Below are 27,480 nucleotides of genomic sequence, written 5' to 3'. Positions count from 1 at the left end.
TTTCTCTTCTCACTTCAATGTGTACTTATTATAAGAGTCGTGTGTAGTTTAAGCTTCAGCATCAGCAGAAAAACAAGTCAATTCAATCGATGGCATTATCGAAAACTAATTTAAAAAGCCAAAAACCATATAATTAAAATAAAAGAATACTAAACGTTTCGAGCAAATTAAAAAGGAACGTTTATTTATTTGTTTGCAATTAATGTACATTGAAAAGTCCATAACAAAAATTTAAAACGTAATTATGAATAAACTACTGATTTATTTCTTGGTGCTGACAGTACTCATATATAAAGGTAGTTATTTAAATAAAAGAAACATTGTACAATATTTTATTGCCGATTTACAATTGAAGTATTGGATTAAAACTGTAAATTATCTTTATTTTGTTTAGCATAAAATTTAAAAATATATTTTCATTATATAAGCATAATATAGTTGTGCGCAAGTCTGTGAATACTGTATACAATGGGTCGCCCTTCACCACCAATTTTTCAACTACATATGGCGTAGACAGTATATGTATACATGAGTGTGTGTATGTAGGTCAAAGTTTACAATTGCAATCTTGGAAAACAAAAAATTATCTGTCAACAACAAAAACTTTTGCAACGAAATACAAATTTTTCTTAAGTCATAATTACATATATGTATATTATGAATAAATTCCAATTGTTTTTTTATAAATGAATGTTTTTTATTGGAAATTATTTTTATTTAAAAATATGCTTATTTTCTGCATGTCCCAGTTATTTCCGTACCAACACAAACGCAAACAGAGGTTCCTCAAGATGACGAAGATGAAGATTGGGACGAAGATGATGACTCTTCTGAGGTAGACGATGATGGGCGCGTCTATAAGAATCCTAGAAATTCTCCCTCCACTGAATGTCCAAGGGATGAGGAGCAGGCAACACTACTCGGACAGAAATGTTTGAGAAAATGCTCCTCGGATGAGGACTGTAAAAGTAAAAAGAAGAAGTGCCTATGTGATGGTGTGTGTGGCATGTCCTGTATTAAGCCCGGTAAGCACAATATAATATTATATGAAAGTTTTTAACGTGAAAAATTAAACATTATTGGGTAGTGCTGATAAGCTTAAATTAATTGTTAAAAAAATGTATATAGAAACTTTGAAATTTTTAATACTTACAGATAGAGAATGTCCAGAGCTGGCGCAACCATCATTGGGTCAAGTTACGGTCGCAGGCAGACATTTTGGCGCACGTGCTACATATTCTTGTCCCCATGGCTATCATGTTGTTGGACTACAGAGTCGGCTGTGTCAAGCTGATGGCAATTGGGCAGGAGCTGAACCGGCATGCAAACAGAATAGTAAGTTAGAACGAATATAACCTCAAAGCATTACAAATGTCTAGACAGACAGACGAAGGGGAATTAGGTTTAATTTAATAATTTGTAATATTTATGATTTCAAGACTTCTATTTGCTAATGATATATTTCAAATCCGAAGGAATTACTGTAGGCACATCGAAACCGAAAGCTCTCAATAAAAAAAAAATATACAAGAAGATGTCAACAATTATAAAAGATCTTAACAACTGTAAATGTCACTGTCGACCGTCAATTCGTAGTTTCACAAATCAACTCTCAATTTAATTTAAAAATTAAAGAACTACGATTAGTTCAAGTTATTCGTTAATATTCTTCAGCTTTTCAAATGATTCAAGAACATAACATAATAGTTGTCATACTGGGACTGGTTGTCAGATTTCAAATTCAAACACTTCAAGAATGAAATTGATATGCTTTATTGATGTCGGATGGATGACGGAGACTGTCTTGCATCAACTGAAAAACATTTTCGTTTGCAAATTTAACATGTTTACCAATTACGTCTTAATCGTTAGCGTATTATTAGACTATATTTGACAATACATCTTCTTCAAACAAATTCGAGTAAAAATATATTTTTTACTTAACGTATTTGACTAGCCATGATGTAAAAATTCCGAAATTAATTTTTAAAAGTGTATCTTTAACTAATAATAAAGTTCTTCAATTAGCGATTCATATTAACATTTTAAAAATTGAAAACCCATTTTTGTATTTTTTTTACTAAAACTACTAAATGTTTAACTGCTTTCATACAGAAAGCTCAAATTTTATGATCAAATTGGATGAGTACTTAGTTAAATACTTCTTTACATGAACTACCCAAACCCTTTTCAAGTTTTTTTATTTTATTAGTTGGAACATACATACATACATATATTATATAATAAGTGTTTTTCAAAAAAAAAAAAAATAGGACAGCAAAGTTGAAGTTGCTACGTTTGCTTTATTTGTTTTTCAGTTTACTGTCTCAAGCCACCACAGATAGAGCATGCACGCCATTCAGCGCTACCCGAACAGGAGACTTTTGATCTAGACTCTACCGTGCAATACCACTGTCATACTGGCTATGTTACAAATGGATTTCCACGCGCTAAATGCCTAGCCATTGATGGACAGGCTAGCTGGTATGGACCGGATATACAATGCGAACGTAATGTCTTATATAAATTATTAAAGAATTTGAATATTTATATGTGAAATGTCTCCATTTTACAGCAAGATCATGTGGACAGCCGCCAGATCCAGCATACGGCTGGCATGCTGGTGAATGCTACACTTTCGGTTGTAAAATTAGTTACAACTGTGGTAATACCTATGAGTTGGTGGGTAAACATGAACGCTACTGCCAATCTGATGGCTCCTGGGTGCCAAAGGAACTGCCCACATGTGTCTGTAAGTAAAAAACAAAACAAAATGTTAATTTGATTTCTTTAATATTCAACTTTATTATTTTCATATTTTTTTATATTAGCTAAAAATGATAATAATACCATCGTAGCAAACAAGTCGCTATAAAAAAGCAGTTACAGAATTTCCGTAAATGTCAGTAAAGACACGCTTATATGCATACATATTAAATGCCAGTCAAAAACGAAATAAAGCAATTTGTGCGTTCTTTCAATAAAAACTAATTGCAATAATTGTTGCTTGCAGAAAATTTTCAAACTCTTATTGTTGTCAGGTTTAAATGTTCAATTTAACAATGTTACAAATAAAGTTACCGCAAATATATACGCATGTATAATTAAACGAAACAAAAATGTTGTTTTATTCATTATTTACATTTGGCTAGCAGATAATTCCATACAAAACTTTCACTTACTTTCCAACTGAATACATTTCTTCAATTTGCGGTAACAACATCCGAGTTAAATCAGCATACAATTAGTAACAAATTAAGATACATGATATCAGATTCAGCCAAAAATATTTTAGATGTGTTGTTTTACTATAATGTTAGACAAATGGCAGATTTTATTCCATTATATAGATTCATACTCCAACTTTCTAATATCTGCCGAAATGATTTTACTATTCACACTCTTTTATGGCGTTTTTGTGTGTCGGAACATTCACACAGTTGTTGTAAAGATCCAAGATCAAACTGAATTGTTTGAGAGCGCAAAATGAGCTAGAAAATGTATGAATATAAAATATAATTTGTATATAGCAACTGACGTTTGATATAGTGCGTTTAAAAAACTGTGGACATTCCATCGTATATACTCGTATGAGTATCCTTGATACACCGCCCGTCATCATGTTAGCACACCTCTGAATCAAATAGTTTTAGTTAATCTCTATCAAAACAAAAGAAGCTACAAATGAAATTTGTATACTAAATAAAACAAAAATTCTCATTCCATATTTCTTCAATATTTTTTAATAACTTTTTTCTACGAAATCAGTAGAAACATTAGTGATTTAAATTTGGACATCAGTATAGCACATATCCGTTTTTTTAATTTTGTTCAATATTTTCTGCCAAGATCGTATTTTTGAATTTTTATATTAATTAATTTAACATTTATATATTTTTTAAAAGTGTATCGATCACCCCTTATTGAGAATTACATACATCAAAAATATGTTTACCAACGACTACATATGTAGCAATTCCAGCTGACATTCCTCCGTCCGAAAATCATGAAACATCATTATACTCTCGCAACAAACTTGCTAAGAGAGTATAATAGTTTTGTTCACATAACGGATATAGAGCCATATATACCAAAGTGATCCGTCTGTCCGTCTGTACAAGCTGTAACTTGAGTAAAAATTGAGATATCTTGATGAGACTTGGTGCACGTGTTTCTTGGCATAAATTGCCATAACTAAGCCATAAATTAAGCTATGAAAGTAAAATTTAGTACAAAGGTTCGCACTATGAATGGAGATTTTTGGATGTAACCCACCTCTACTAAGCTTTTTGTACATATCTCGTAAACCAAGCCTACTTCCCATATACCAGAACTTTGAAGATATCGGAACAGAACTTTGCACAAATACTGCATTTATAGTATGGCATCGTCCTTCTAAAAATCGCCGAATTCGGACCATAAGTCTTTAAGGCCCCATATATCGAACACGGGGACCTCAATGCTTCTAATAAATTTTTTACCGAAAATATAAGTCAGTCCGACAGATATTTTGAAGAAATTCAGAGGGAATATATTTCTTCTAATAATATGTCTCAGTGCCAAAAATAAGTGAAATCGGGTCATAACTTCCCCCAGCTCCCATTTACCTAATATTAGGGTTTTCAAAATTTCAATGGACTTTATGCCATATACATACATATGTGTAAGGCGAATATGTGGCTTTAATTGTATGTTATATTAATAAAATTAAATAAATAAATTGCGAGAGTATAAAATGTTCGGTTAAACCCGAACATAGCCCTTCCTTACTTGTTTTTCTGTAGTTTTAATAATTTCAAATATGGAGCATTCCTTATAATCCTAACAGGAGATAAGCTCTCTTTAGCACAACCATTTGCCCTGATATTTTCTCTTCAAATTACCCTACTATCAGCAACGGAAAATTCTTTATAGTTAGTGTCTTTATTATTTCAGCCGAACCCCCCCTTATTATCCAAAAAAGTGTATTTAACATTTTGACTTCTGACAATTTTTTTTTGGATATCAGTTAACGAAAACTGTAACTCTTCAAAGTTTCGGATATCAATTTCTTTTCAACTGATAGTAAATTTCTTTTACCAATATTAAATAAAATATAGCATTTGAGCAGTACAAAAAATGTGGTGTCAATAAATGTACTAACTCCGAAGATATATAGAAGACAAATTGAGTGTGTTAACCTGGTGACCAAAAATAAAACACACTTTTCGGCTAAAAATAAAGGGTTACAGAAAAAACCATATAACGCGACATTTTTAGGACATTTAACCAGAGACTCTTCGTACATAGGTAAAAAAAATTTAAAAAAAATCCAAGAAGCTTTAAGTTAAGGACAAAACAATCAGAAACAATTATATTAGTCTGGTAAAGGTGTGCTAACTTGATGAATAGTGAAGTTAAACTTCCAATATATTCGTCATTATATTAATACAATTAATATGGAAAAATATGAAATATTTAAGGTATCCAGTTATTTATATTTTTTTGTAATTTTTACTAACCCCCTTTACCTTTAACTCCTCCTGAACTCCTAAGTACTATTACAATTTTTTAAATATTTCTATCTCTTTGTTTAAGTGGTCACATCTGTTGTCTGTCCGACGCCGGAAAATCCACGAAATGGCAAAGCTACATACACCACTATGGCCTACAACTCAGTGGTAAGTTATGAATGCCGTTACGGTTACACTTTAGTAGGAGAAAGCAGTAGTAGATGTGGCGCCGATCGGAAATGGAGTGGAACCTTACCAACTTGTAAAGGTATGACAGCTTATACACACATTTACGTATTTATATTCATGTGGGTATTTAACTTGACTATCTGTGATTTAGAAATTAACTGCGGCCATCCTGGTGTACTTTATAACGGTTGGATTGAAAACATCGAAGCCGGTACAGGACTTGGGGCGAGTATAATTTTCCGCTGTCAACCGGAAATGTTAATACAAGGTCATTCATCAAGCGTATGCCAAATCGATGGCCGTTGGCGTAATCCCTTACCTGAATGCTTGGCACCATGCGTTGTACCATCCATTTCGCAAGGTTATGTAATACCAGTCGAAATTATTACCGATGAAAATGGTACTACTATCATAACGCCAACAACAACGCAATCGCCAACCACATCAAACAGCGGTGTTGAAAAAGTCAAACACGGCACTGCATTGGAAGTGAAGTGTGACGAAAACTACGAATTCCCTGTTTCACTACTAAGTCCGCCAACATGCAATAACGGTACTTGGAGTATTATACCACGTTGTGTGCCGGCACGCTGTAAAAATATGCCAAAACCGCCCAAGCATGGCATGGTACTCGCACCGAAAACGGAACACGGCATGAAGGCTAGATTTAAGTGTAAAGACGGTTTTAAACTGATTAGTCCAGAGGGCAAAGATGTCACGGATCCCAATGAATATGTGCTAACTTGCTCATTCGGTAATTGGACGGGTGAGACACCTCAATGTCAAGAGGTATTCTGCTCATTTCCTGGTTATATACCAAACGGCAAGGTATTACTTGTTGGAAATATGGGTCTATACGATTATAGGCCATATGTAAAAAAGGTATGTCCCTTAAAGCAGCTAACAACTTATAATTTTCAGTTTCTTTTTGGTGTTTCATAAATATTCTGTTATTTTACAGATCGTTAATAACAAACAAATAATGTATGACTGTGATAAGGGTTACGTTCTAGAGATAGGACCACCGGGTGCCACATGTGTGGGTGGTAAATGGCGACCTCTAGAACTACCACAATGCTTACTTGGGCAACATCCAAGATTGCGTTGGAATCGTAAACGACGCTCAATACAAATACGTTATCTACGCTCCCAATATTTATTACGTAATAAACGGGATTTGCAAAGAAAAGTGGATGAGATCATAAACGGCAATTTTCATCAACCGATAAAAGCACTCAATCGAGAAACTGGTGAGAACTCCTATTTACTTACATTCTTAAATAATTCTGTTCTACAGAAATATATACTAGATCATTGAAAATAGTTACTTCTCGGAGTTAAAATTCTTGTTCTTATTTGCGCTTGCATTAGTTAGTATTTGCGCTTATTTTGTAAACATTCATTAAATTGTAATATACGGTTTAAAAGTCTAAGTGATAGTATCCAATTAAAGTGAGCTTTTCACTAGGAAGTCCTACTATTTAAATTCTCTTAAAAGCAATATTTGGTCTTCTTTGATTATGCGATCTCTTCTTGAAATCGTCGTTTGCTATCCAATCGCGTTAGGATCTAAATTTATGTATTGTAGACAGTAGTCTAAACAAATCCTGTACAAATTCTTCAATGTTCGGCACTATTCATAGACTATTCTTTAGACATATCTAACCAACACATCATCATCATCAGTTAGCAAATCAAGTTCTATATGTTCAATACCAAAGACCCTGTTTAAATATGTACATATGTCTAATCAACCATTGAACATTATAAATATATCGGTCCTAAATCTATTCCTGTGTCTCAGTTTTATATTATATTTTATAGAAATGAAATCGAAAAACAAGGAATTATATGATGTTAGTACTATGAACCAATCAATATCCTAATCTATTTCTTTCAGGCATAATTAATGTTCCGAAGTCACGAATCAAACGAACTCCTTCTGAGATTGATCAAGCATACTCCAAATATTATCAAAAGATCAAACAGAAATACCAAAATTACGTAAAAAATTTACTTGGATATAGTAGATTGCACAACCCGACAGATTTAAGAAATCCGACAAATTTTATACAAGTACAAGATGGACGTTGGTACAACACCTATAGTAATCCCGATCTGGTCACACGTTACAAAGCTACGCACAAGTCTCGCACATCGAATAATGACTTCTTAAGTCTGGAAAATGATGAACACGATTTGTTAACACATCGGGTATCTGCCAAGATACCATTACCTAATATCAACCAGAATTCCCGTTATAGCGCACATGCCAGTAAAACAAGTCCCAATGAGAATGTACTATACGATAGCAACTCGGCTAGTTATTTCTTTAACAACTTCCACAATTTGCCCAAAATTCAAAACGAAACCGATTTGATAGAGCAACTTAAGTCACAAATTGTGCGCCGACGACGTAAACGCAGCATTTCCAATGCAACGACATCGTCGCCACTTACACCTGATGATGACACAAACGATCAGTTGGAGTCGAAGGAGGGCAGAAAGCGTTTACGTGGACCATGTGAGGACCTTAACTGGGAACAGTTCTCAAATATAACTGTGGTTAGGCCCGGTAAAGCGCCTGGCCGTAATAGTGTCGGTATTATGCTTTATTTAGAATGCAATGCTGGCTTTAAATTGAATATAAAAGGTGAAAATGCGACAGCGCGTTGCATACGTGGCGTTTGGAAGCCTGATACGCCTAAGTGCCTCTCAGGTAATGTCCAGGAAAGTCATTTACACTAATATATTGCAAATTGTTTTATAATAACTAAATGTATTGCAGCACCTTGCCTGGTGCCGGCCGTTGAAAATGGTAGATACTTCAAAGTAGAGGCACACACGAAAATGCTTACCGATAGGCCCTCGCTAACAACGCTTACGACTTATGAAGAAATCGAATCGAATGAATTTATCACACTCGAATGTGATGACGGTTTTAATATACAGGTAGGAAAGTTCTCTAAAATAATTTCTGCAACAAAAATTTCGTTTACCGTAGGTATTTTAATGTTTAATAGGGTTCAGCACAGTTGCGTTGCGCCCATGGCAGTTGGTCGGTAAATGCATTTTCGGAATGTGTATCCATACCTTGTACACTGCCATCCCTACCAGGAATAATTTACGAGGTAAAAGCTTAACATCTACTTTATCTATTGTGATTCAAGAAAAATATCTCTTACCATAGGGTGGCTACCGACCTGGACTCACTATTGGACACGGCAGCACGGTGAGCGCTCATTGTGACCACTCAACAAATGCAATGCCCATTGAAATGAGCTGTAACAAAGGTATATTGAGTCCACAAACTATACACTGTGAGACGGGCCAACGCAAATCGCGCGAAGAATTACCAACTGAATCACATGGCAATGGAAAATCAAATAATGTTATTGCATTAAAAGTTGATACCTCCGAATCGGAAGATACGACAAATGCAACAGAAGAAAATGTCACTGAAGAATTGAAAATGTGTGGCCCACCGAGCATAACCGATGGTGCTCTGGTATACAAGTAATTATTAGCATTGTTTTACATTAATCTATAATAACTATTAACGGTTATATCGATAACCGCCCAAATAAGTGTCGTATATGACGTCTACACACTTACAAGTTCACACCTACATTTTCATTCTATTTGTTGGAACACTTTATGCCACCTCCGCAAGCTTTTTCGTTTTTATAGAAACTGAAGTTGATCTGATCCATTATAATTTATTCTACAGAATTTTATATTTTTTGCTCTTTTTGTCAACATTTGTCTTTCATTTTAGAAACACTGATTTATCTGATGTCGAGGGTGTATACGAAAGCGGTACAGAAATTTTCTTTAATTGTATACCGAGTGCTGTCGGAGAGCGGAATACTTGGAAAATTATATGCGAGAATGGGCAATGGATTGGACGCTCCTACAATTGCGGTAAATGTTATTAAATTTTGGAATCTTATTTGGGCTTAATGTCTTATGAAGGCAGTTCAACATGCTAAATTCAAGTGTAAAAGAAGATTCTAAGATTACTCGATTATATATAAGTATATTGTAGCTAGGGAAAGTAGTTATCCAATTTTATCCGCGTCTGACAAAGAGGTCTGCTATAATAAGAAAAATATCTGCTCTGAATTTTTTTATATTATCTGAGAGATTTAAGCACTGAGGCCCTCATGTTCGGTATCTGGGCCCTTGAGAAGATTTGGTCTGATTTGAATAATTTTTATATGCAATGCCACACCTCCAATGTAATATTAATGCAAATTTTGTCGTTAGAGCAGAATGTGAGCTCAGACAAATAAAAAGACCTGTATATAGAAGAAATACAGTCAGGAAAAAGTCCTATACATGAATTAGGCAAAAGACAAAAAAAAAAAATCAATTGAAAAGATTGTATATAAAACTTATTTGCGAGAGACAATACGCATTAGTTAACTGTTATTCATAGAATTACAGCAGCTGTGAGTCGAGGCACAGCAAGATCAACAAGGCGATCGAAACAAAAATCCTCAAATTCTTTGAAGAAAAAAAACAGTTTGTTTTTTATAAAATTTTAATATAAAAAAAATATGGAAGTATGCCGCATTTGTTGTAGAGTTGGGAGACAACAACAAGCATCCAAAGGAATGAATACAGGGGCAAGAGCGTATAGCCCAACCGAAAAGGTGGCAGACCATTTAATGCAAGCAATTGAAAAAAGATCGGAAAGAATTAGATCTATAATTGCAAAGGTAAAAGCAAATATATATATTGCTGACGAAGCTGCACTCGAAAGGTATGAAAATCGATTACAACATTTTCAAAATCTCGTGGAGCAAAATTTGGATGAGTTATAATTTAAATACGACGAGAAATTTATTTATATTGAAGCGGAGGAATTACTGGTTGAAGTCGTTGAAATTGTGCGAATGTTGTAGATGCAAAGGGAATTATTCAACATTAAATTTTCGAGCCTACCTTTTAAGGCTCCAGCTACTAGTGGTTTTGACGCTGATACAAAGGATAGTGTCTTTGATCAAACCAATACCTCTGACTTAGATCCAAGAATTCAATCGATTAAATTTTCGAGTAAACCTTTCAAAGCAACAGCTACTAGTGGTTTTGACGCAAATTCAAAAGACCATTCAAACTTGTGTGAGGTTAAGCCACATTTCGGAGAGAATCAACCGAGTTTGTGTGGTCAAACATTGACAACAACCACACCTGCTACGGAAAGATTAATATATTCCAAATTACATAAAATGTTTTATTGGAGTGGTCCCAATAGCATTTCATTATTTGCTGATGCTGCTACCAAAAATGGATCCAATATTATAAAAGAACTTATTGCAGAAAGTTCTTTAGCAGACAATAAAGTTACAAAAGAATTATGTGACGTGGCACATGAATTCTTGTTAGCTGAGGAAAAACCAACTGAATTGGTTGAAGACGGAGAAAAAGATAGAAACGGAACTCCGATTCAACTCGAAACCAAGGATCGAAAAATCAAAGAAGAAATGGACAACAAAAGTAACGGAATCGAAGAAAACATTCAAATCGAACAATTTTATAAGAAAGAAGGAAGGAAGGAAGATACAAGTTTGCAGCAATACAGGAGCAAATCGTGCAGAAACAGGGGAATATCCTTAACACCGATTCCGGCAAAGATGACTGATGGAGACGTTTGTGTTAAGAAGATACCAGACAACAGGACAACATATATGACAACAAATAAAATGCTTGATTCAAGATTGAAAAAGAAATACCACTATGTGAAAAAATTAATATATGAAAAGATGATAACATTGCTGAAGAAAAGATCCAATGCGTTGGAAATTGATAAGACATTACTACAATCTATAAGGAAACGTCGAGAACAATTTAAACTTGCAAAATACAGTCAAGAGATATTGTTTGAAAAAGTGGATGTAGTAACAACCATTTGGGAGTTACTAATACCTTGGCAACTTATGTTGGAGCAGATAAGGGCCATTAAAGGACACTTTGGAATTAGGAGCACGATGCACTGGCCGATACAAAGGCGTTATTCTTGCGGCTTCACAAAATTATCACACACAAATGTTAATTGGGGCATCGGTAACGACGAGGCGACGACTACAAGCTGAGGTCATCTATCCAGGAGTCACTATTGTCGCCCGGGAGAATGTTCAAAAATGAACAGGAGTCACTTTTGTCGCCCGGGAGAATGTTCAAAAATGAACATGTGCGTTGATACCAAAGGGCATCACTTTCAGTACGCATTAATATATTTAGTTTTTTATTATTACACATATAAAGAATGAAATAGTTCTCACTCAAGCTTGGTGTTTCAATATTTTCCCCGACCCGCGGTAAGAGGTATTTGAAATCAGCTTGTTTTAAACAAATACATTAAAATTTAAAATTGTGTTATTTGGGAAGTAGGCTTTGGAGTGATCATATTTATTTTAACCCAAAAGTGGGCAATTTGCAATTTGGCAATTAATTTTGTGTTTTTGTATTAAAAAAAATATATAGATTTAAAAAAAAAAATAGGGTTAAATACACATACAAATAGTATCCAGATTTTAAATTTTATCTGTGTTAATGGATAGTATGGGTATTTGAATATGGCCACGGTCCCAGGAGTGACAAAATTTTCAGTAATAATATTAAACAATATACTGTTGAACTTCCCTGACTCGAATCACCGTAGTCCACAAAAAACTTCGGCTTAGAGAGACTTCCGAGTAAGGGAAGGTAATTTATATGAAATTAGACATCTGTTGCCAATTCCAGAGTTTGAGTTATAGAAATTCGGGTTATGGAAGTTCAACTCTATACTTATAACCTCTTACCTCTTTGCAGCGAATGGAACGTGCTTGTTTAAAAACAATGAACCCAATGTGGTTAGTTTTTATAACGATCTTGAGATTCGGGAAGATGTTGTGGAATTTCCACCGGGTGCCACTATAATATCACGGTAAGAATAAGGAAAACTTTGAAAATAATATAATATACAGTTATTAAAAAAATTGTATTTCCATATAGATGTGTGGATATAGGAAAGTTCTCAATGGTTGGAAGCAATGAACGAACTTGTATACATTCCGAATGGACAGGCAATAAGCCAGCTTGCTATGGATTAAATCAGGAAAATGATTATGCAAGTAAGAAAAGTAAAAAAAAAAAAATATTTGTATTTATTTACGACTTCCAATAACTCTCATTAAAGTGGAAAAGGCACCAACAATATTATTTAGACATCAAAATGGACCTATAGCTCAGAGCAATGACGGAAAGCTGATTGTCTATCCGGGTACAACATTACATATGGAATGTCTATGGATGAGACGATTTGGTAACCCCAAGTGGAATGTGAGCCATGAATTTAGGTAACTATTCTATAATTAAGATTCAACAGGTAGGTATGTACATACATATGTATATGTTGATTTTGATTTTAGAAATTACTCTGAGGGTTGGGTTACCGAGGCCGATGAGGGCCGCGATGCAACGCTGGAATACCGTTTAACCATATTTAATGCAATTGATGAAGACACCGGTGTTTATTCTTGTCAAACACCAGCCAGACATGAACATTCTGTAGAAGTGGTCGTTAAAGCCATTAATTGTCCAGAAATACCACAACGTCGTGGTCTAATTGTAAATACGAACGACACGAAGTTAAGTACACGTGCTTTGCTTTCGTGTGCAAATGGAAATTCATTGATTGGCGCTTCGGAACTATTTTGTCTGCCCAGCGGCAATTGGAGTGCGCCACTACCAGTTTGCGAGAGTGTTGAGTGTGGTGATATTCCTTTGCCTAATAACATCAGTTCGCCACGGGTTGCGGTTTTGTCGCGTGAAGTCGGCGGTAGAGCGGCATTTTCATGCGCTTCTGGTTATGGATTGCGTGGACCCGCTGAGGCTATATGTTTGCCGACTGGTGAATGGGCTACACCATTTCCATCTTGCGTTGAAGTACAATGCGAAAATCCCGGTGCACCACTTAATGGTTACGCACAAGGTTCAACGCCATACCGTGCAGGAGATGTTGTTCAATTCAATTGTAATCCAGAGTACATGATGCAAGGGCAACCGATAATAGCATGTCAGGATAATGGACGCTGGTCGAGCGGATTACCGAAATGCGTGCAAGCTTGTTCATATCCTGGTATTTTAATATTTTCTTCGTGAATAGTTGTAATATTAGAAAAACCTAATTTAATTTCTTTAACAGGCACGGCTATCAGCGGTCGTATGTCATCTGTCAAATTTTATTATGCAATTGGTGAGAGTATTACATTTACCTGCGACGCTGGTCTTGAATTGCGTGGTGCTAAGGTGCTTAAATGTTTGAAAAACGGGAAGTGGTCGAACGCTATACCCACATGTGTCACTGCTGATCAAGTGAATAAACATCTGAATATCATGGGTTAATGTTATAAAGTGAAATTACAATATCTCTATGAAGAATATACAATTTTTCGATTCCTTCCGAAAGGAACTTAAAAACTTGTCGATTTGATTGTAAACGCATAGCGCTTTTAATAAAAGTAATTATAATATATTATATAATAAATAACTAACTAATTAAAATAAATGATAGTTTGCTTTTCTCGAGTACTGCATCTACCCGTCTAATGATCGTTGAAATTTTCAAATGCACTCTATATCTAAGAAGGCGTATAATAATACTTCCCCGTTTTCAAGTGCCTCCTCAACCTCCGTTACCAAGCTCTATAGAGAAATGACCGTAAGTCTTTCAGCTCTATACTTGGTTTGACTTGGATGTAAAAGTCCTAATGAAGCTAGCCACAATCTTCCCCATACCATAAGCAAGCAGGAGATCAGACTGATTGACCTATAAGATTTGACAAGTGAGTAATCCCTTCTTCGTATTTTTGGTATGAACATCGCAACATCCGCAATTCTCCAGTTTTTTTAGGAATATATGTATGTGCCAAGTTATCTCTCATTAATCTAACTAGGTGAATGAGGATGTGCTCCTTTCCCCATTGAAGAAGCGCCGGAGAGATGATGGGCCAGGTGACTTATACCTAGTAAAGATGTCTATGGTTCACCAGTCCAGTCCAAAGCTGGTTGTTAAAGTTCTTTTGGAAAGCGCATTATGAAAAAACTGAGGAGACATTTTCCCAAATCCTTCTGGAGCTGTATCCCTTTTGCATTCTTTATTTCCTTACTGAACTTAGTGAGGCTAGTTTTATATTCATTCCATTGTCTCGTGCGTTTGGATATATTGAAACGTCTACGAACTAATTTTCTTAATGATGTTAGATTCTTTCACCAACAGGGTTACCGTTTTTTGTTTTGGAGATTTCAGACGAAAGATCGCGTGATAAGCATCTATAATGCTGCTTCCAAGAAGCTCGACTGTGTTCGATGCCGTAAAAGTTGTTTACACCACAGTACTTCTTAAGTCTTACAATCTTTAGTCCAAGGATTTCCTTGTACTAGGTCCTGTCTGTATTCCTAGAATTCCGTGCTGAGTGGTAGTTCTTACAGACCCCACCCACCCAAAATAGAATGCTATAATATCGCTATAGTCGACTCCCCGGAACATAATGCTATGACTGATACCAGGAGCGAGCGAGAAATCGGATCGAGTGAGTTTTCGTAACGTGTCGAGTAGCCGGTTCGCCGCACCCGATACGAAACGAATAGAAATTTTATGAAATAACTTCCCTGGTGTTGCTCTAAATGACTTCTGCAAATAACAAGAAATGCTAAACAAAACAAAAGAAAACAAGTAAGGAAAGGCTAAGTTCGGATGCAACCGAACATTTTATACTCTCGCAACTTATTGCTACATTTTTATTAAAAAAACACACTGATACCTGAGAGATTTACCGAAATTTTCGGTGAAAAGTTACCATGGGGCACTGAGTTCTTCATATTCGATATCCGGGGCATTGAAAAGTTATAGTCCGATTTCGACAATTTTTTGATAAGTGATGCCACAGATTTGTGTAAAGTATTTATTTTCCATTTTGTAAAAAAATCTGAGTGCAGCTATACCATTGAGAAATATAAACTTCGAGGAGGTACATATGTTTGACGAATAACTGATGAACTGGTGAAAAAGATGTGTAATATAAAAATGTTTAGTTATCGGATGTATTGTTGGTACACATTTCGGCCTTCAAAAAGCAACTGCAAATGGACATTTGATTTTCGAGAGAAAAGTATACCACAGTTTTAATTAAATGAAAATAAGATGCTGTAGCATAAAATCACTTATCAAATTTTTGACGCATATTTATTTTGTTAACACTTGTTCTTAATAAAATCAATAAAAGAAAAATAATTTACATTTTGTCTCTGATTATTTGTAACTGTTTATAGTTTAATTATTTTTATTGAAATTCGTACTACAACGTTTAAGAAATAGCTAACGAGTGATATTTCGATTGCTTCGTACATTCGTTACAGAATGACGAAATTTCAAATTTCGATTGTACGTATTCGATTGAGAATACCGCGATTCGAACCCAGGTCTCTCGTTAAAAATCCTGAAAGAAATCAATATCTTTTCTGAAGTTCACATAAGTCTTGGGTCAAGCCAAGATGTTCAAGCTCTCGTTGGCACTTTTAGCAGACCAAAGACATATTCAGAGGTTTTAGATGCGCATCTTCATTATGGATATTGGAAACATATTTAAAAACGCATTTAACACATAAAATAATTTAAAATAACCACAATTATAATTATGTAACTGTTCCACCACGTTTTAAAATGTTTGTGAAGATTGAATCAAACAAAGCACCCTAATCATCATGAAATATTTCGTTTTTTTTATATACAAGTACGCATAATATAAATAAAATAATTAGTAAATTGTGTATAAGGAAAAAACTAGCAATTAAAAATACTTTTCTGTCCAGCGTAAATGAAATGTACAAATATTTGAGAAAAGTATATGAAAGGACATACAAAACATTGCCTGATTCGCAACGCCTGTGTAACGGATTTCCAAAAACTGTCGTGTACTCTAAAACTCTACCCTGAGTTCGATCACTGGATTGTCAAATAAAAGTCACACTTTAATGGCTATACACTAATTTTTATTTCTAAATCCTTATAAGTTAACACTTTATTACTCAGTACTTTACAACTTCTTACTTACTTCTAATTTCTTCCTTAGAATTGTCCTCACTCGACAACTCTCTTATCAGAACTGTGTCTTGCTGCCAGCCCGGCAGCCCTTATATAGTCGATTGCTAGCATGTTATCGTCACTCGAACATTCCGGCAACTACGAATATCAATGTCTAGATACATCTGGCAATTTATCAATATCGCTTGTCAATTCTAATTTCTTCTACCCAGCAAGTCATGGGTACTGAAACTCCAATACATTCAAAGAAATTTTTATAACACCACTACATACACACATATGCAACAAAGGGCGAAATGTGCAGAAACATTTACCTCAACTCTTCTTTCGTACAGCACCCTGAATGATAGAAAGAAACAACCAAAGTTCTCGTGTTTGAACAAGTTTTGTTTTGAGCTATATCATGGCTGCTTGTGAAGTATTATTTTGCCTGTTTTATTTAAATCAGTGATCTGTAGCCTAATTAAAGTTTAAATTATTGAAGCACGCATTTTAAAAACGTAAAATAAAAGTTTTCTAAAGCCAAAATATGGAATTGAAGAGGGTGATACAGTAATACTTCATTGCATTGTCAATTCGAAGCACGCAATAGAAGCTACGCCAACAATCGTCAACATCAAGGGCGAAACCATTGAATACGTAAATAATTTTTGAATATAATAATTTTATCTTGCCTTAAATTCTAAAATTTTCCATACAGATATTTCAAACCTCATGCGGATTGAATATAATAATATTATCTTGCCTTAAATTCTAAAATTTTCCATACAGATATTTCAAACCTCATGCGGATTGAATATAATAATATTATCTTGCCTTAAATTCTAAAATTTTCCATACAGATATTTCAAACCTCATGCGGCGCGTTAAAGGTACGCAACCTAATTGGGTCACTTATGGTAGCAGCGTAGAACTTTCGAATCGATGGTATATGTGCTGCAAGCAAATCCAGAACTATGGATGCAAACGCTGCTACATCGAACACAAATCATTTACACACCAAATATTATGTTTAATGTCACTTTTTTACGTTTAAACCTTTTGCTCAACACAAGCCCGGGAAGAACTGAAACGAAATTGTTTAGGTGATTTTGTAACCGTTTATCAACATGAGCTAGAGGGCAAAGCAGTTGCAGTATTTTTAGAATTACCGGCCCCTCAGTTGGACGTGCCATCGCTTTACAAGGACATGGATTCACCGAAATTAGTTTAATGGAAATACTACAGCAAGAGCATGGATGTTTTGACTAGAACGTTGCCCGTGCGAGATTTAGAATTCCTGAAACATAAGGTAATTATTACCAACTTTTATGTTGTAAAATTTCTAATTTTACTTTATATTTTATAGAAACCCTCCTCCCAGAAAATGGACGAATCTAGTATATATATATATTTGGCGTAGGAACCGTTTTAAGCGATTATAGCCGAATCCACCAGAGCGCGCCACTCATTCCTCCTTTTTGCTTTTTGGCGCCAACTGGAAACACCAAGTGAAGCCAGGTCACTTTGCACTTGGTCTTTCCACCGGAGTGGAGGTCGTCCTCTTCCGCGGCTTCCTCCAGCGGGTACTGCATCGAATACTTTCAGAGCTGGAGTGTTTTCTTCCATCCGTACAACATGACCTAGCCAGCGTAGCCGCTGTCTTTTTATTCGCTGAACTATGTCAATGTCGTCGTATAAATCGTACAGCTCATCGTTCCATCGTCTGCGGTATTCGCCGTTGCCAATGTTTAGAGGACCATAAATCTTGCGCAAAACCTTTCTCTCGAAAACCCCAAGAGTCGTCTCATCGGATGTTGTCATCGTCCACGCTTCAGCGCCATACATCAGGACGGGAATAATGAGCGACTTATAGAGTTTGATTTTGGTTCGTCGAGAAAGGACTTTACTTTTCAATTGCCTACTCAGTCCAAAGTAGCACCTATTGGCAAGAGTGATTCTGCGTTGGATTTCAAGGCTGACATTGTTGGTGTTGTTAATGCTGGTTCCCAGATAAACGAAATTATCTACAACTTCAAAGTTATGACTGTCAACAGTGACGTGGGAGCCAAGACGCGAGTGCGCCGACTGTTTGTTTGATGACAGGAGATATTTCGTCTTGTCCTCATTCACCACCAGACCCATACGCTTCGCTTCTTTATCTAGTCTGGAAAACGCAGAACAAACGGCGCGGTTGTTGCTTCCGATGATATCAATATCATCGGCATACGCCAGGAGCTGTACACTCTTGTAGAAGATTGTACCCTCACTATTTAGTTCTGCAGCTCGTATTATTTTTTCCAGCAATAGATTGAAGAAGTCGCACGATAGTGAGTCACCCTGTCTGAAGCCTCGTTTGGTATCGAACGGCTCGGAGAGGTCCTTCCCGATCCTGACGGAGCTTTTGGTGTTGCTCAACGTCAGCTTACATAGCCGTATTAGTTTTGCAGGGATACCAAATTCAGACATCGCGGCATAAAGGCAGCTCCTTTCGTGCTATCGAAGGCAGCTTTAAAATCGATAAAAAGATGGTGAGTATCGATTCTTCTCTCTCGGGTCTTTTCCAAGATTTGGCGCATGGTGAATATCTGGTCCATTGTGGATTTTCCAGGTCTAAAGCCACACTGATAAGGTCCAATCAGTTCGTTGACGGTGGGCTTTAGTCTTTCACACAATACGCTCGACAAAACCTTATATGCGATATTGAGGAGACTTATACCACGGTAGTTGGCGCAGATTGTGGGGTCTCCCTTCTTATGGATTGGGCAGAGCACACTAAGATTCCAATCGTCAGGCATGCTTTCTTCCGACCATATTCTACAAAGAAGCTGATGCATGCACCTTATCAGTTCTTCGCCGCCGTATTTGAATAGCTCGGCCGGTAATCCATCGGCCCCCGCCGCTTTGTTGTTCTTCAAGCGGGTAATTGCTATTCGAATTTCTTCATGGTCGGGTAATGGAACATCTATTCCATCGTCATCGATTGGGGAATCGGGTTCGCCATCTCCTGGTGTTGTACTTTCACTGCCATTGAGCAGGTCGGAGAAGTGTTCCCTCCATAATCCCAGTGTGCTCTGGACATCCGTTACCAGATTACCTTTTCGGTCCCTACATGATAATGCTCCGGTCTTGAAACCTTCTGTTAATCGCCTCGTCTTTTCATAAAATTTTCGAGCATTACCCATGTCGGCCAGCTTTTCAAGATTTTCATACTCACGCATTTCGGCCTCTTTCTTTCTACGTCTGCAAATGCGTCTCGCTTCCCTCTTCAGTTCTCGATATCTATCCCACCCCGAACGTGTTGTGGTCGATCGCAACGTTGCGAGGTAGGCAGTCTGTTTTCTCTCCACTGCGGAACGACAATTCTCATCGTACCAACTGGTTTTTTGGCGTTGCCGGAGACCAATTGTTTCGGCTGCAGCGGTATGCAATGAGTTTGAGATGCCGTTCCACAGCTCCCTTATATCGAGATGCTGATGAGTGCTCTCAGAGAGCAGGAGTGCAAGTCGAGTAGAAAATCGTTCGGCTGTCGGTTGTGATTGCAGCTTTTCGACGTCGAACCTTCCTTGTGTTTGTTGACGGGCGTTCTTTGCTGCACAGAGGCGAGTGCGTATCTTTGCTGCTACGAATCTAGTACTAATGAAATTAATGAAAGAACAGGCCGCTCGGGGTATTTGACATTTGCCACTCTTCCTCCAGCCTTTGTCAGATAGCAAGAATTGTTCAAATATTCAATACTTTTACATATGTATATAGCGTAGTACGATAATACATTTATAAAGTAAATATAATAATAAACACCTAATTGGCATGATATTTTAAATAAATATGAAATATAATTAATGATTTTGTTATTGAATTCTCATTTGGGATTTTGGTAGAACTAACCAAAAATACCGGGTATAGTTTCTGGGCTTTTGTGGGTCGCAGTACTGAAAGTGCACGTGCTGTTTTGGTTCGCTGTTTTGGGTCTTTCATCCGTGATTGTACCAATACCATTCCTCAAATTGTGCAAGAGGTATATAAACATTGCTAAATGATGAATGTAATGTGCAAGAAAGGGATGAACGATCACACGTACACAAGAGTTTCGTGTTCTTTTGTCAATTCGCCCTTAAGAATGGCATAGAAACTTTCATTGAAACTGCGGGTACCGCTCCCTGACATTTCACCGAAGAATTCGCCGGTACCTGTCTTGCAGGGTAGTGTCATTTTCGTTACACCTGTATAATCGAAATGTTTAAGTTGCCGATGATAAGCAACAAAAATTTCCGTGTGTAAGCACTGTGTAAGAAAATGTTTTATATATGTTACTTTATCAACTGATGGATTTGCTGTTTCGTTATCAATGAACATACCTACTATTTTATTATCTCATTAAATCTTATCTTAACTGCATAACAATCATTTATACAAGCATTTCAATAACACCGTTGTATAAAAATTTACATGTATCTATTGTGAATCATTGTGGCAGTGTTGTAGTGTTCTTGTGTTATTCTTCGATTTTATATAATTTATTTTAAACTCAAGTATTTATCTGAACAATTGCAAATACAAGTAACTTCAAAATTTCACTGAACATACATTTAAAACAAATCTTACCTTTGTCTTAGGTTGAGCGCGCATCGCAACATTTATCGTTCTTCGATACCTTAGGGGAATAATATTCGGGTAGGGCATTATTGGTCAACAGCAGCAGCGAAGATGCGTGGAAGCCGAGGAGCACAGTGATTGTGATTTTTCTTTCATTATTACATTGTTACTTTATTATTTTTGTAATACTTTATTTTCGCATAGTGTAGTAATGTTTTTGGTGAAGTGACGGACAATTTTTTCATGCAACTAATGCAGAAAAACAATATTTAAACACATAAAAATTACTGTACTAGACGAATTTAAAGTTCGTAAATGAGGTAAGCTGTTATGAAGTAATTTTAGTGATTTCTAATATAATGCTTGCGAGTTGTGTTGATTGTACTCACAGGTAGAAGGATATCAAGAACGTGCCATTTATTAGTAAATATGAGTATGTGAGTAGATGGGGTCAGGGTCGAATAGGCATACGTTGTAAATCCAGTTTTGCATTAAATCATGAACAGTCAAAAAATGAACGAAACATACGAATACTTAATGACATTGTAAAAAGTACTGGTGCTTGAATATGGTATTTTGTTGTTTGTTTGTAAAACGGAAATGGAGAAGGGGAGTACCTATATGAGCGTAGTGCCTATATGACCCTGGAATACATAAGGCGTGTATTAATATGCTTTGTATTGTTAATTTGTTGTTTACTCAATAAATCGTATGTGTACATACATATGTACATATATGACAATATAAATATGGACATATATGTGCTTCTTTCATAATGAATCATTTTCAAAACGCATATAATATTAATGGTAACGGCTACATAAGCTGATTGGCGCTGAAACAGCTGAATCAAGTGACAGAAATTTGCTTTTCTTTCTTTTGCGACTTGAGTGTTTGTTTGGATTTTTCCCCACTTCATCTGCACCGCAAAAAAGGAAGGGCATGCGCTGTCGACGTAATGGGGTCAGTAGCATTTTCTTTGAACGCAGAATCAGCTGAACTTATGTAGTGAAGGGGGTGCAAAATCCAGCGCCAACCGCTTTAAACAGCAATTTTTGCCAATAAATGTGCGTATATGTCTATAATAAGTAGAATACACAAACTTACCACATACAAATAATAAAATGTTTCGATTATCAATTTAGAGAAATTGATTGCAAGGAAATAAAAAATAGTTTTGTACGTGTAGTTATGAATATAGAACATACAGCAGTAACACAGCACTATCAATAAGGAAAAATATTGTTTCAAATTTTGTCTACGAGTTTTACGAGTACGCTTTGATCCAAATATTTATCAAATAGATATCTTTATACATACATATTTACAATTTAATTTTTTGAGCAGAAACGAATCAATAATGTTTCATAATTGATGCCTTGCAAAATAGTTTTTCAATTAGTTTTTTAGTGGACTCAATGATGTAATTGTACATTGTTTCCAAATGATAAGGCTAGAACATTGACGTTATCAACGTTCAAATTGATCTCAACAACAGGCACTCAATCATTGCGGCGAATATAACCAACACTAAATCCGCATATTTATATACACACGTACACGGGTATATATGCCCTTCTTTCTACACTTGTGCGTTGTAGCTGGACGATAATAATATTAAGATAAAACGCTTACGAATCAATTTTTCTAAGATTTATAGTGATGATAAAGTGTCATTATATTAGCCTGAAAATATTAAAAGTTTTACTTTGAAAATTATCTGCTTTATACGCTTTATGTATTATATAATTGCTGTTTCTTAATGGTTGTTTTCGAAAAACATCACAACCAGATAAGAAGACATGCATGGCGGTGAAATGTGGTTTGTTTACTCATATCATATAACTAATAGGCTATAATTTATAGTAAAAAGAGTTCGCGCCCAAGGTAATGCGGATGGTTGAAATGGAACAAAAATCTAACCTTATAGACTTGCATAACTTATTATAAATACTTATTTTTACAAATACAAATATTTGCGCAAACCTTTGTAACACATGAAAGCATGAAAATTTTACCTAACACATATGTATACTATGTACTCCGACTCGTCTAAAATTTCTGTTAAAATATAACGAAATCATTTCTTGTGAATGCTGAAATTTAAAAAGCATCGGGATCGGTGAGATCGGGATTGTATAGTAAGTTTCGCGTCCATCTCTAATTCATATTTACATATGTATGTGTATATGCGCACACAGACAGAAGCTCGTTACTTTTTACAAGAAACAAATTTAAGTGTCGCATACATACATATGTAGGTTCATAACTAGTAATTAAGGAATATTTATAAAGTTTCAAGCACTAATAGAAGTCCATTTTTCATTAACCTTGATCAATTTAATTTATTACTATTATTGACATATTTTTATTTTCAACCATACCATTAATTTAAATAAAAATTAAAAAAAAATTGTTTATATTTTGTTTTATGTAAAAGTTTAACGCGCTGAGAAATAAGTGAGTGGTGGCGGTCGATTACATGAAACCAGAAAAAACACACAGAACTTAAGTTATTTAAAATGGCTTAGTAGTTATTTCTTTAATATATAAACTAACATGTTTATTTGATTATGCCTACATTTATTACTTTTTCTAGATAATGGCAAGAGAAGACGTATCTGTGACTAAAAAGCAGAATTCTAACGCAGATTGCAATAAATTGAAAGTTAACGGAGCTACCGAATCATGTGATAAAGCAGGTAATTTCACTTCTGACATACATATAATTGGTATATATGGAAGTAAACGTGCTTGATTTTATAAATGAGCTGAAGTTCACAGCGAATTAATTAATGTTTGTTGAATATCAATTTTTATAAGAAACAATTACTTTAGAAAATAAGTATATCATTTTTATATAATCTGTACATATGTTTGCATGTATCTATGTATGTATGATAATGTGCTGCATTTTTTAATTACAACAAAACAAACATACCGTTAATATTTTTTTAAATATTTGTTTAAAATTTTCTTTATTTGCAGTTAGTTTATTGGATACCAAACAAAATGTAGACAGTAGTGAATATGACTTGGTGCCACCGGATGGAGGTTGGGGTTGGCTGGTATTACTTGGGTCGATGATGGTCAATATCCTTATACCGGGCACTATTAAAAGTTTTGGTGTATTATTTGTTGAATTCATGGAAGCTTTCGATGCGTCCCCGGCGGCAGGAGCATGGATACCTGCGCTTTGTTATTTCCTATATAGTTCGTTAGGTTAGATAGTGTTTGATTTATATATATAAAAGCGTTTTTTATATTTACAAAAAATTTATTAATTTTGAGCTAACCCATTCCAGGTCCCATTTCCAGTATATTATCGGTTAAGTATTCATATCGCACTGTAACGATAATGGGTGGTGCTTCAGCGGCATTTGGTATGATCGCGTCTTTTTGGGCATCATCTGTAGCATACTTGTACTTAAGGTAAATGAACGAGATTTTCATGGATGCGTTAATTAGAGTTAAAACAAACACCCCATAGTTATGGAGTTCTAGTGGGGATTGGTGCCGGCCTATCGTTTCCGCCAACCGTGTATATAGTGACATCGTACTTTGTTAGATTACGTGGACTAGCTAATGGACTATGCATTTCGGGCAGTGCACTTGGATCGATTATATTACCCCCAGTATTGCGTTGGCTACTCGAAAATTACGGATACAGGTAACGTGTTATAGTTAAACTTGGTAATCATCAGTTTTATTACATATTCTTTGATATTACAGAGGTGCAGTTCTTATAATGGGTGGCATTACCTTAAATGTATTTGTTGCTGCAATTTTCTATGAGCCTGTGGAGCAACATATGATTCGAGTACCTAAAAACAAGAATGCCCTTGAAGATATCGAAGAGGAAGATATTGGCATTGTAATGAAATTTGAAACCGTAGACGAAGCTGGCTCAATAAATATTGATATGCAGTGTCAAGATGGTTGTAGTGACGTGGGTACAAAACCATTTCCTCCCTATAGTCCGCCAGTACTCTTAGAGGATAATCAATTTGTGCGTAGCGCATCAGCTGCGGTAGTACAGAATTGCAGTAAGCACCAAGATGAATATGCACCAACCTCGCGCACACGAAAAGTTAGCACACCCGTCCGCTTGCCACAACGCAATCAAACGTTTACACCCGGTCAATTGAATTCGCAATCATCTTTATATGCTGTGCCAGAGGGCGGCCGTTCCAGCCATAAGCTCGACCGTCTACATGCTTTACGCAACAATTCGAAAAATCGTCTTTCGCGACGTTCGCCTTCCACTAGTAGTTTTCAATATATAAGTACACCGTACCACGGAAGCACACTATCCTTTCAACCAAAGGAATTTTCATCACATCTCTCACTACATTCGATGGGTAGTAGCACAGGCGCCGCAGCTGGAGAGAGTTTAATGGGTGATATTGCGGGCGATAAGGGTGAGCCGAAAACGTCTTCACGCTCAAAATTCTTCGATCTTAGCTTATTGAAGGATCCCACATATTTGGTTATACTGATATCGAATTCAACAAATGCCATCGGTTATACCAATTTCATTATATTGCTGCCAGCTTATGGCGTGGCATTAGGCTTTAATAAATCGCTAGCCGCCTACCTGATTTCAATTGTTTCGGCAACCGATCTTATTGGACGTATTGGTGGATCGGCACTTTCGGATCTTGGACTAATACCAAAGACCTGGTACTTCATTGGAGGTCTCGCAGTATCCGGTTTATCGCTGGCGCTTTTGCCATTTGCCACCACATATAGTATGTTGAGTTTTTGGTGTGCAGTTTTTGGCCTTGCATCGGGTATATATGTTGGCGTCACAGCCGTTATAATGGCTGACATGTTGGGCGAGGAGCGCTTGACATCATCCTATGGCATTAGCTTATTTGTAAATGGAATATTGCAATTAATTGGACCACCACTATGTGGCATTTGGTATGAAGCAGTTATGGACTACAGTCCGTTGTTTCACACGCTGGGTCTGACGTTATTGTGTGGTGCCAGCCTTTGGAGTTTCATGCCATTTATTAATAGACAAAAAGCCAAAGAAGAAAAATTGAGACAAGCACAATGCGACAACGAGGCGCATTAAATGTATTTTTCATGTACAGAACCGCGTTTTTTTCTACTAAATGCATTCTTATTTACTTAAATTTAAAAGTAATATTTGCGAATAGTTAATAAAGTAAATATTTTGTATACAAGAAATTCTCAGTTCCTTTTTTTTAGCTAAGAATGTGTATAGTACAGTTATTTGTGTATTACTGATATGAATATTTTTCCAATATACATGAAAAAAGAAGTGTTAGAACCTATTATAAGATGCATTCGTCTCGCATTTCCACCACAGTCGGGAAATTCCGAAATAACGAATATTCGTTTTAACGAAAACCGCTTATAACGAACAAGCAAATTTGAATAACGAATAACGAACATCGGGTGTTTGTAAGTACACAGTTTAACGAACAACATGAAGAAGACATATAAAGAAAGAGGAGCAAATCAAATAATATCGTACCAGAATTAAAAATATAACTTGAAAAATTCAAAAGAAATGTGTAAATTAAAAAAATTTAATTTTATAAAGAACCTTAAAATAATTGACCAAATAGAGGTATAAGTGTCAGAATTTGTCCATTTTGGAAGAATTTAGCTGATTTGAATTGTTTTGTGTTGGTTTTTCATTTTTAAACAAATAATTAAAAAAACATGCCTCTAAGTGAGTACTCGAATTAACGAAAAATTTTATGTAACGGACAGGCCTGACAATTCATGTGTTCGTTATTTCATAAAACTACTGTATTTCTTTTATAAATTCTAAGCAACTACTTTATCAGACTAAAAAAATTCCCACATTCGTTCAACATGATTTCAGATGTCAACCGTACCAACTAGAGTTTGCAAACTATCGACAGTATTTAAAATATTTTTGTTTATATTCATATTAATTTTCGTACGTTCGATATTGGGTAAGATTAATAGTTTATGTATTTACTAATTAATTTGCATTTTTGTTGAAGTATATCAAGTTATCACTGAAAGATTTTGTGGAATCTTCCGAAGAGACGTTGTGTATCCCATCAACATTGGTAGAATCGGAGCCCATGTTTAGCAAGTGTGGAAGGCTGGTTACAGACCGGC

General features: G+C 35.7%; 2 protein-coding genes and 1 long non-coding RNA gene across 6 annotated transcripts; 2 read left to right on the top strand and 1 right to left on the bottom strand.

Moving 5' to 3' along the window:
• On the top strand, positions 1–14,238 carry LOC105217452 (protein lev-9). 3 transcript variants are annotated; one of them, XM_011192453.3, is made up of 18 exons: positions 1–296; positions 750–1,025; positions 1,156–1,335; positions 2,319–2,510; positions 2,576–2,752; positions 5,578–5,760; positions 5,833–6,563; positions 6,643–6,931; positions 7,582–8,400; positions 8,470–8,633; positions 8,705–8,812; positions 8,872–9,197; positions 9,460–9,605; positions 12,501–12,615; positions 12,684–12,802; positions 12,868–13,027; positions 13,100–13,809; positions 13,876–14,238. In XM_011192453.3, the coding sequence occupies exons 1-18, from the start codon at positions 245–247 to the stop codon at positions 14,073–14,075; spliced, it is 4,947 nt and encodes a 1,648-aa protein (XP_011190755.1). In that variant the 5' UTR covers positions 1–244; the 3' UTR covers positions 14,076–14,238. The 3 variants fall into 3 exon arrangements, with proteins under 3 accessions (XP_011190755.1, XP_028899392.1, XP_028899393.1); XM_029043559.2 differs by having other exon boundaries at positions 7,582–8,415; XM_029043560.2 differs by lacking the exons at positions 5,578–5,760; positions 5,833–6,563; positions 6,643–6,931; ... (8 more) ...; positions 13,100–13,809; positions 13,876–14,238 and adding an exon at positions 2,832–3,110 and having other exon boundaries at positions 15–296.
• Positions 2,348–21,493, bottom strand: LOC128920388 (uncharacterized). The gene is made up of 3 exons (XR_008470440.1): positions 21,358–21,493; positions 16,784–18,052; positions 2,348–2,750 (listed from the first exon to the last, which is right to left on the bottom strand). It is a non-coding gene; the product is annotated as an uncharacterized LOC128920388 (long non-coding RNA).
• LOC105217453 (monocarboxylate transporter 13) lies at positions 21,460–26,547 on the top strand. Of its 2 annotated transcripts, none has more exons than XM_011192454.3 (6): positions 21,460–21,668; positions 23,948–24,050; positions 24,337–24,570; positions 24,654–24,780; positions 24,839–25,018; positions 25,081–26,547. In XM_011192454.3, the coding sequence occupies exons 2-6, from the start codon at positions 23,951–23,953 to the stop codon at positions 26,429–26,431; spliced, it is 1,992 nt and encodes a 663-aa protein (XP_011190756.1). In that variant the 5' UTR covers positions 21,460–21,668; positions 23,948–23,950; the 3' UTR covers positions 26,432–26,547. The 2 variants fall into 2 exon arrangements, with proteins under 2 accessions (XP_011190756.1, XP_011190757.1); XM_011192455.3 differs by lacking the exon at positions 21,460–21,668 and adding an exon at positions 23,664–23,808.
• The last annotated feature ends 933 nt before the right edge of the window (positions 26,548–27,480 follow it).

Source organism: Zeugodacus cucurbitae, chromosome 3, assembly GCF_028554725.1.
Source record: "Zeugodacus cucurbitae isolate PBARC_wt_2022May chromosome 3, idZeuCucr1.2, whole genome shotgun sequence".
In the NCBI taxonomy this organism is placed as follows: Eukaryota; Metazoa; Arthropoda; class Insecta; order Diptera; family Tephritidae; genus Zeugodacus; species Zeugodacus cucurbitae.
This window is presented reverse-complemented; position numbering and strand designations above follow the sequence as displayed.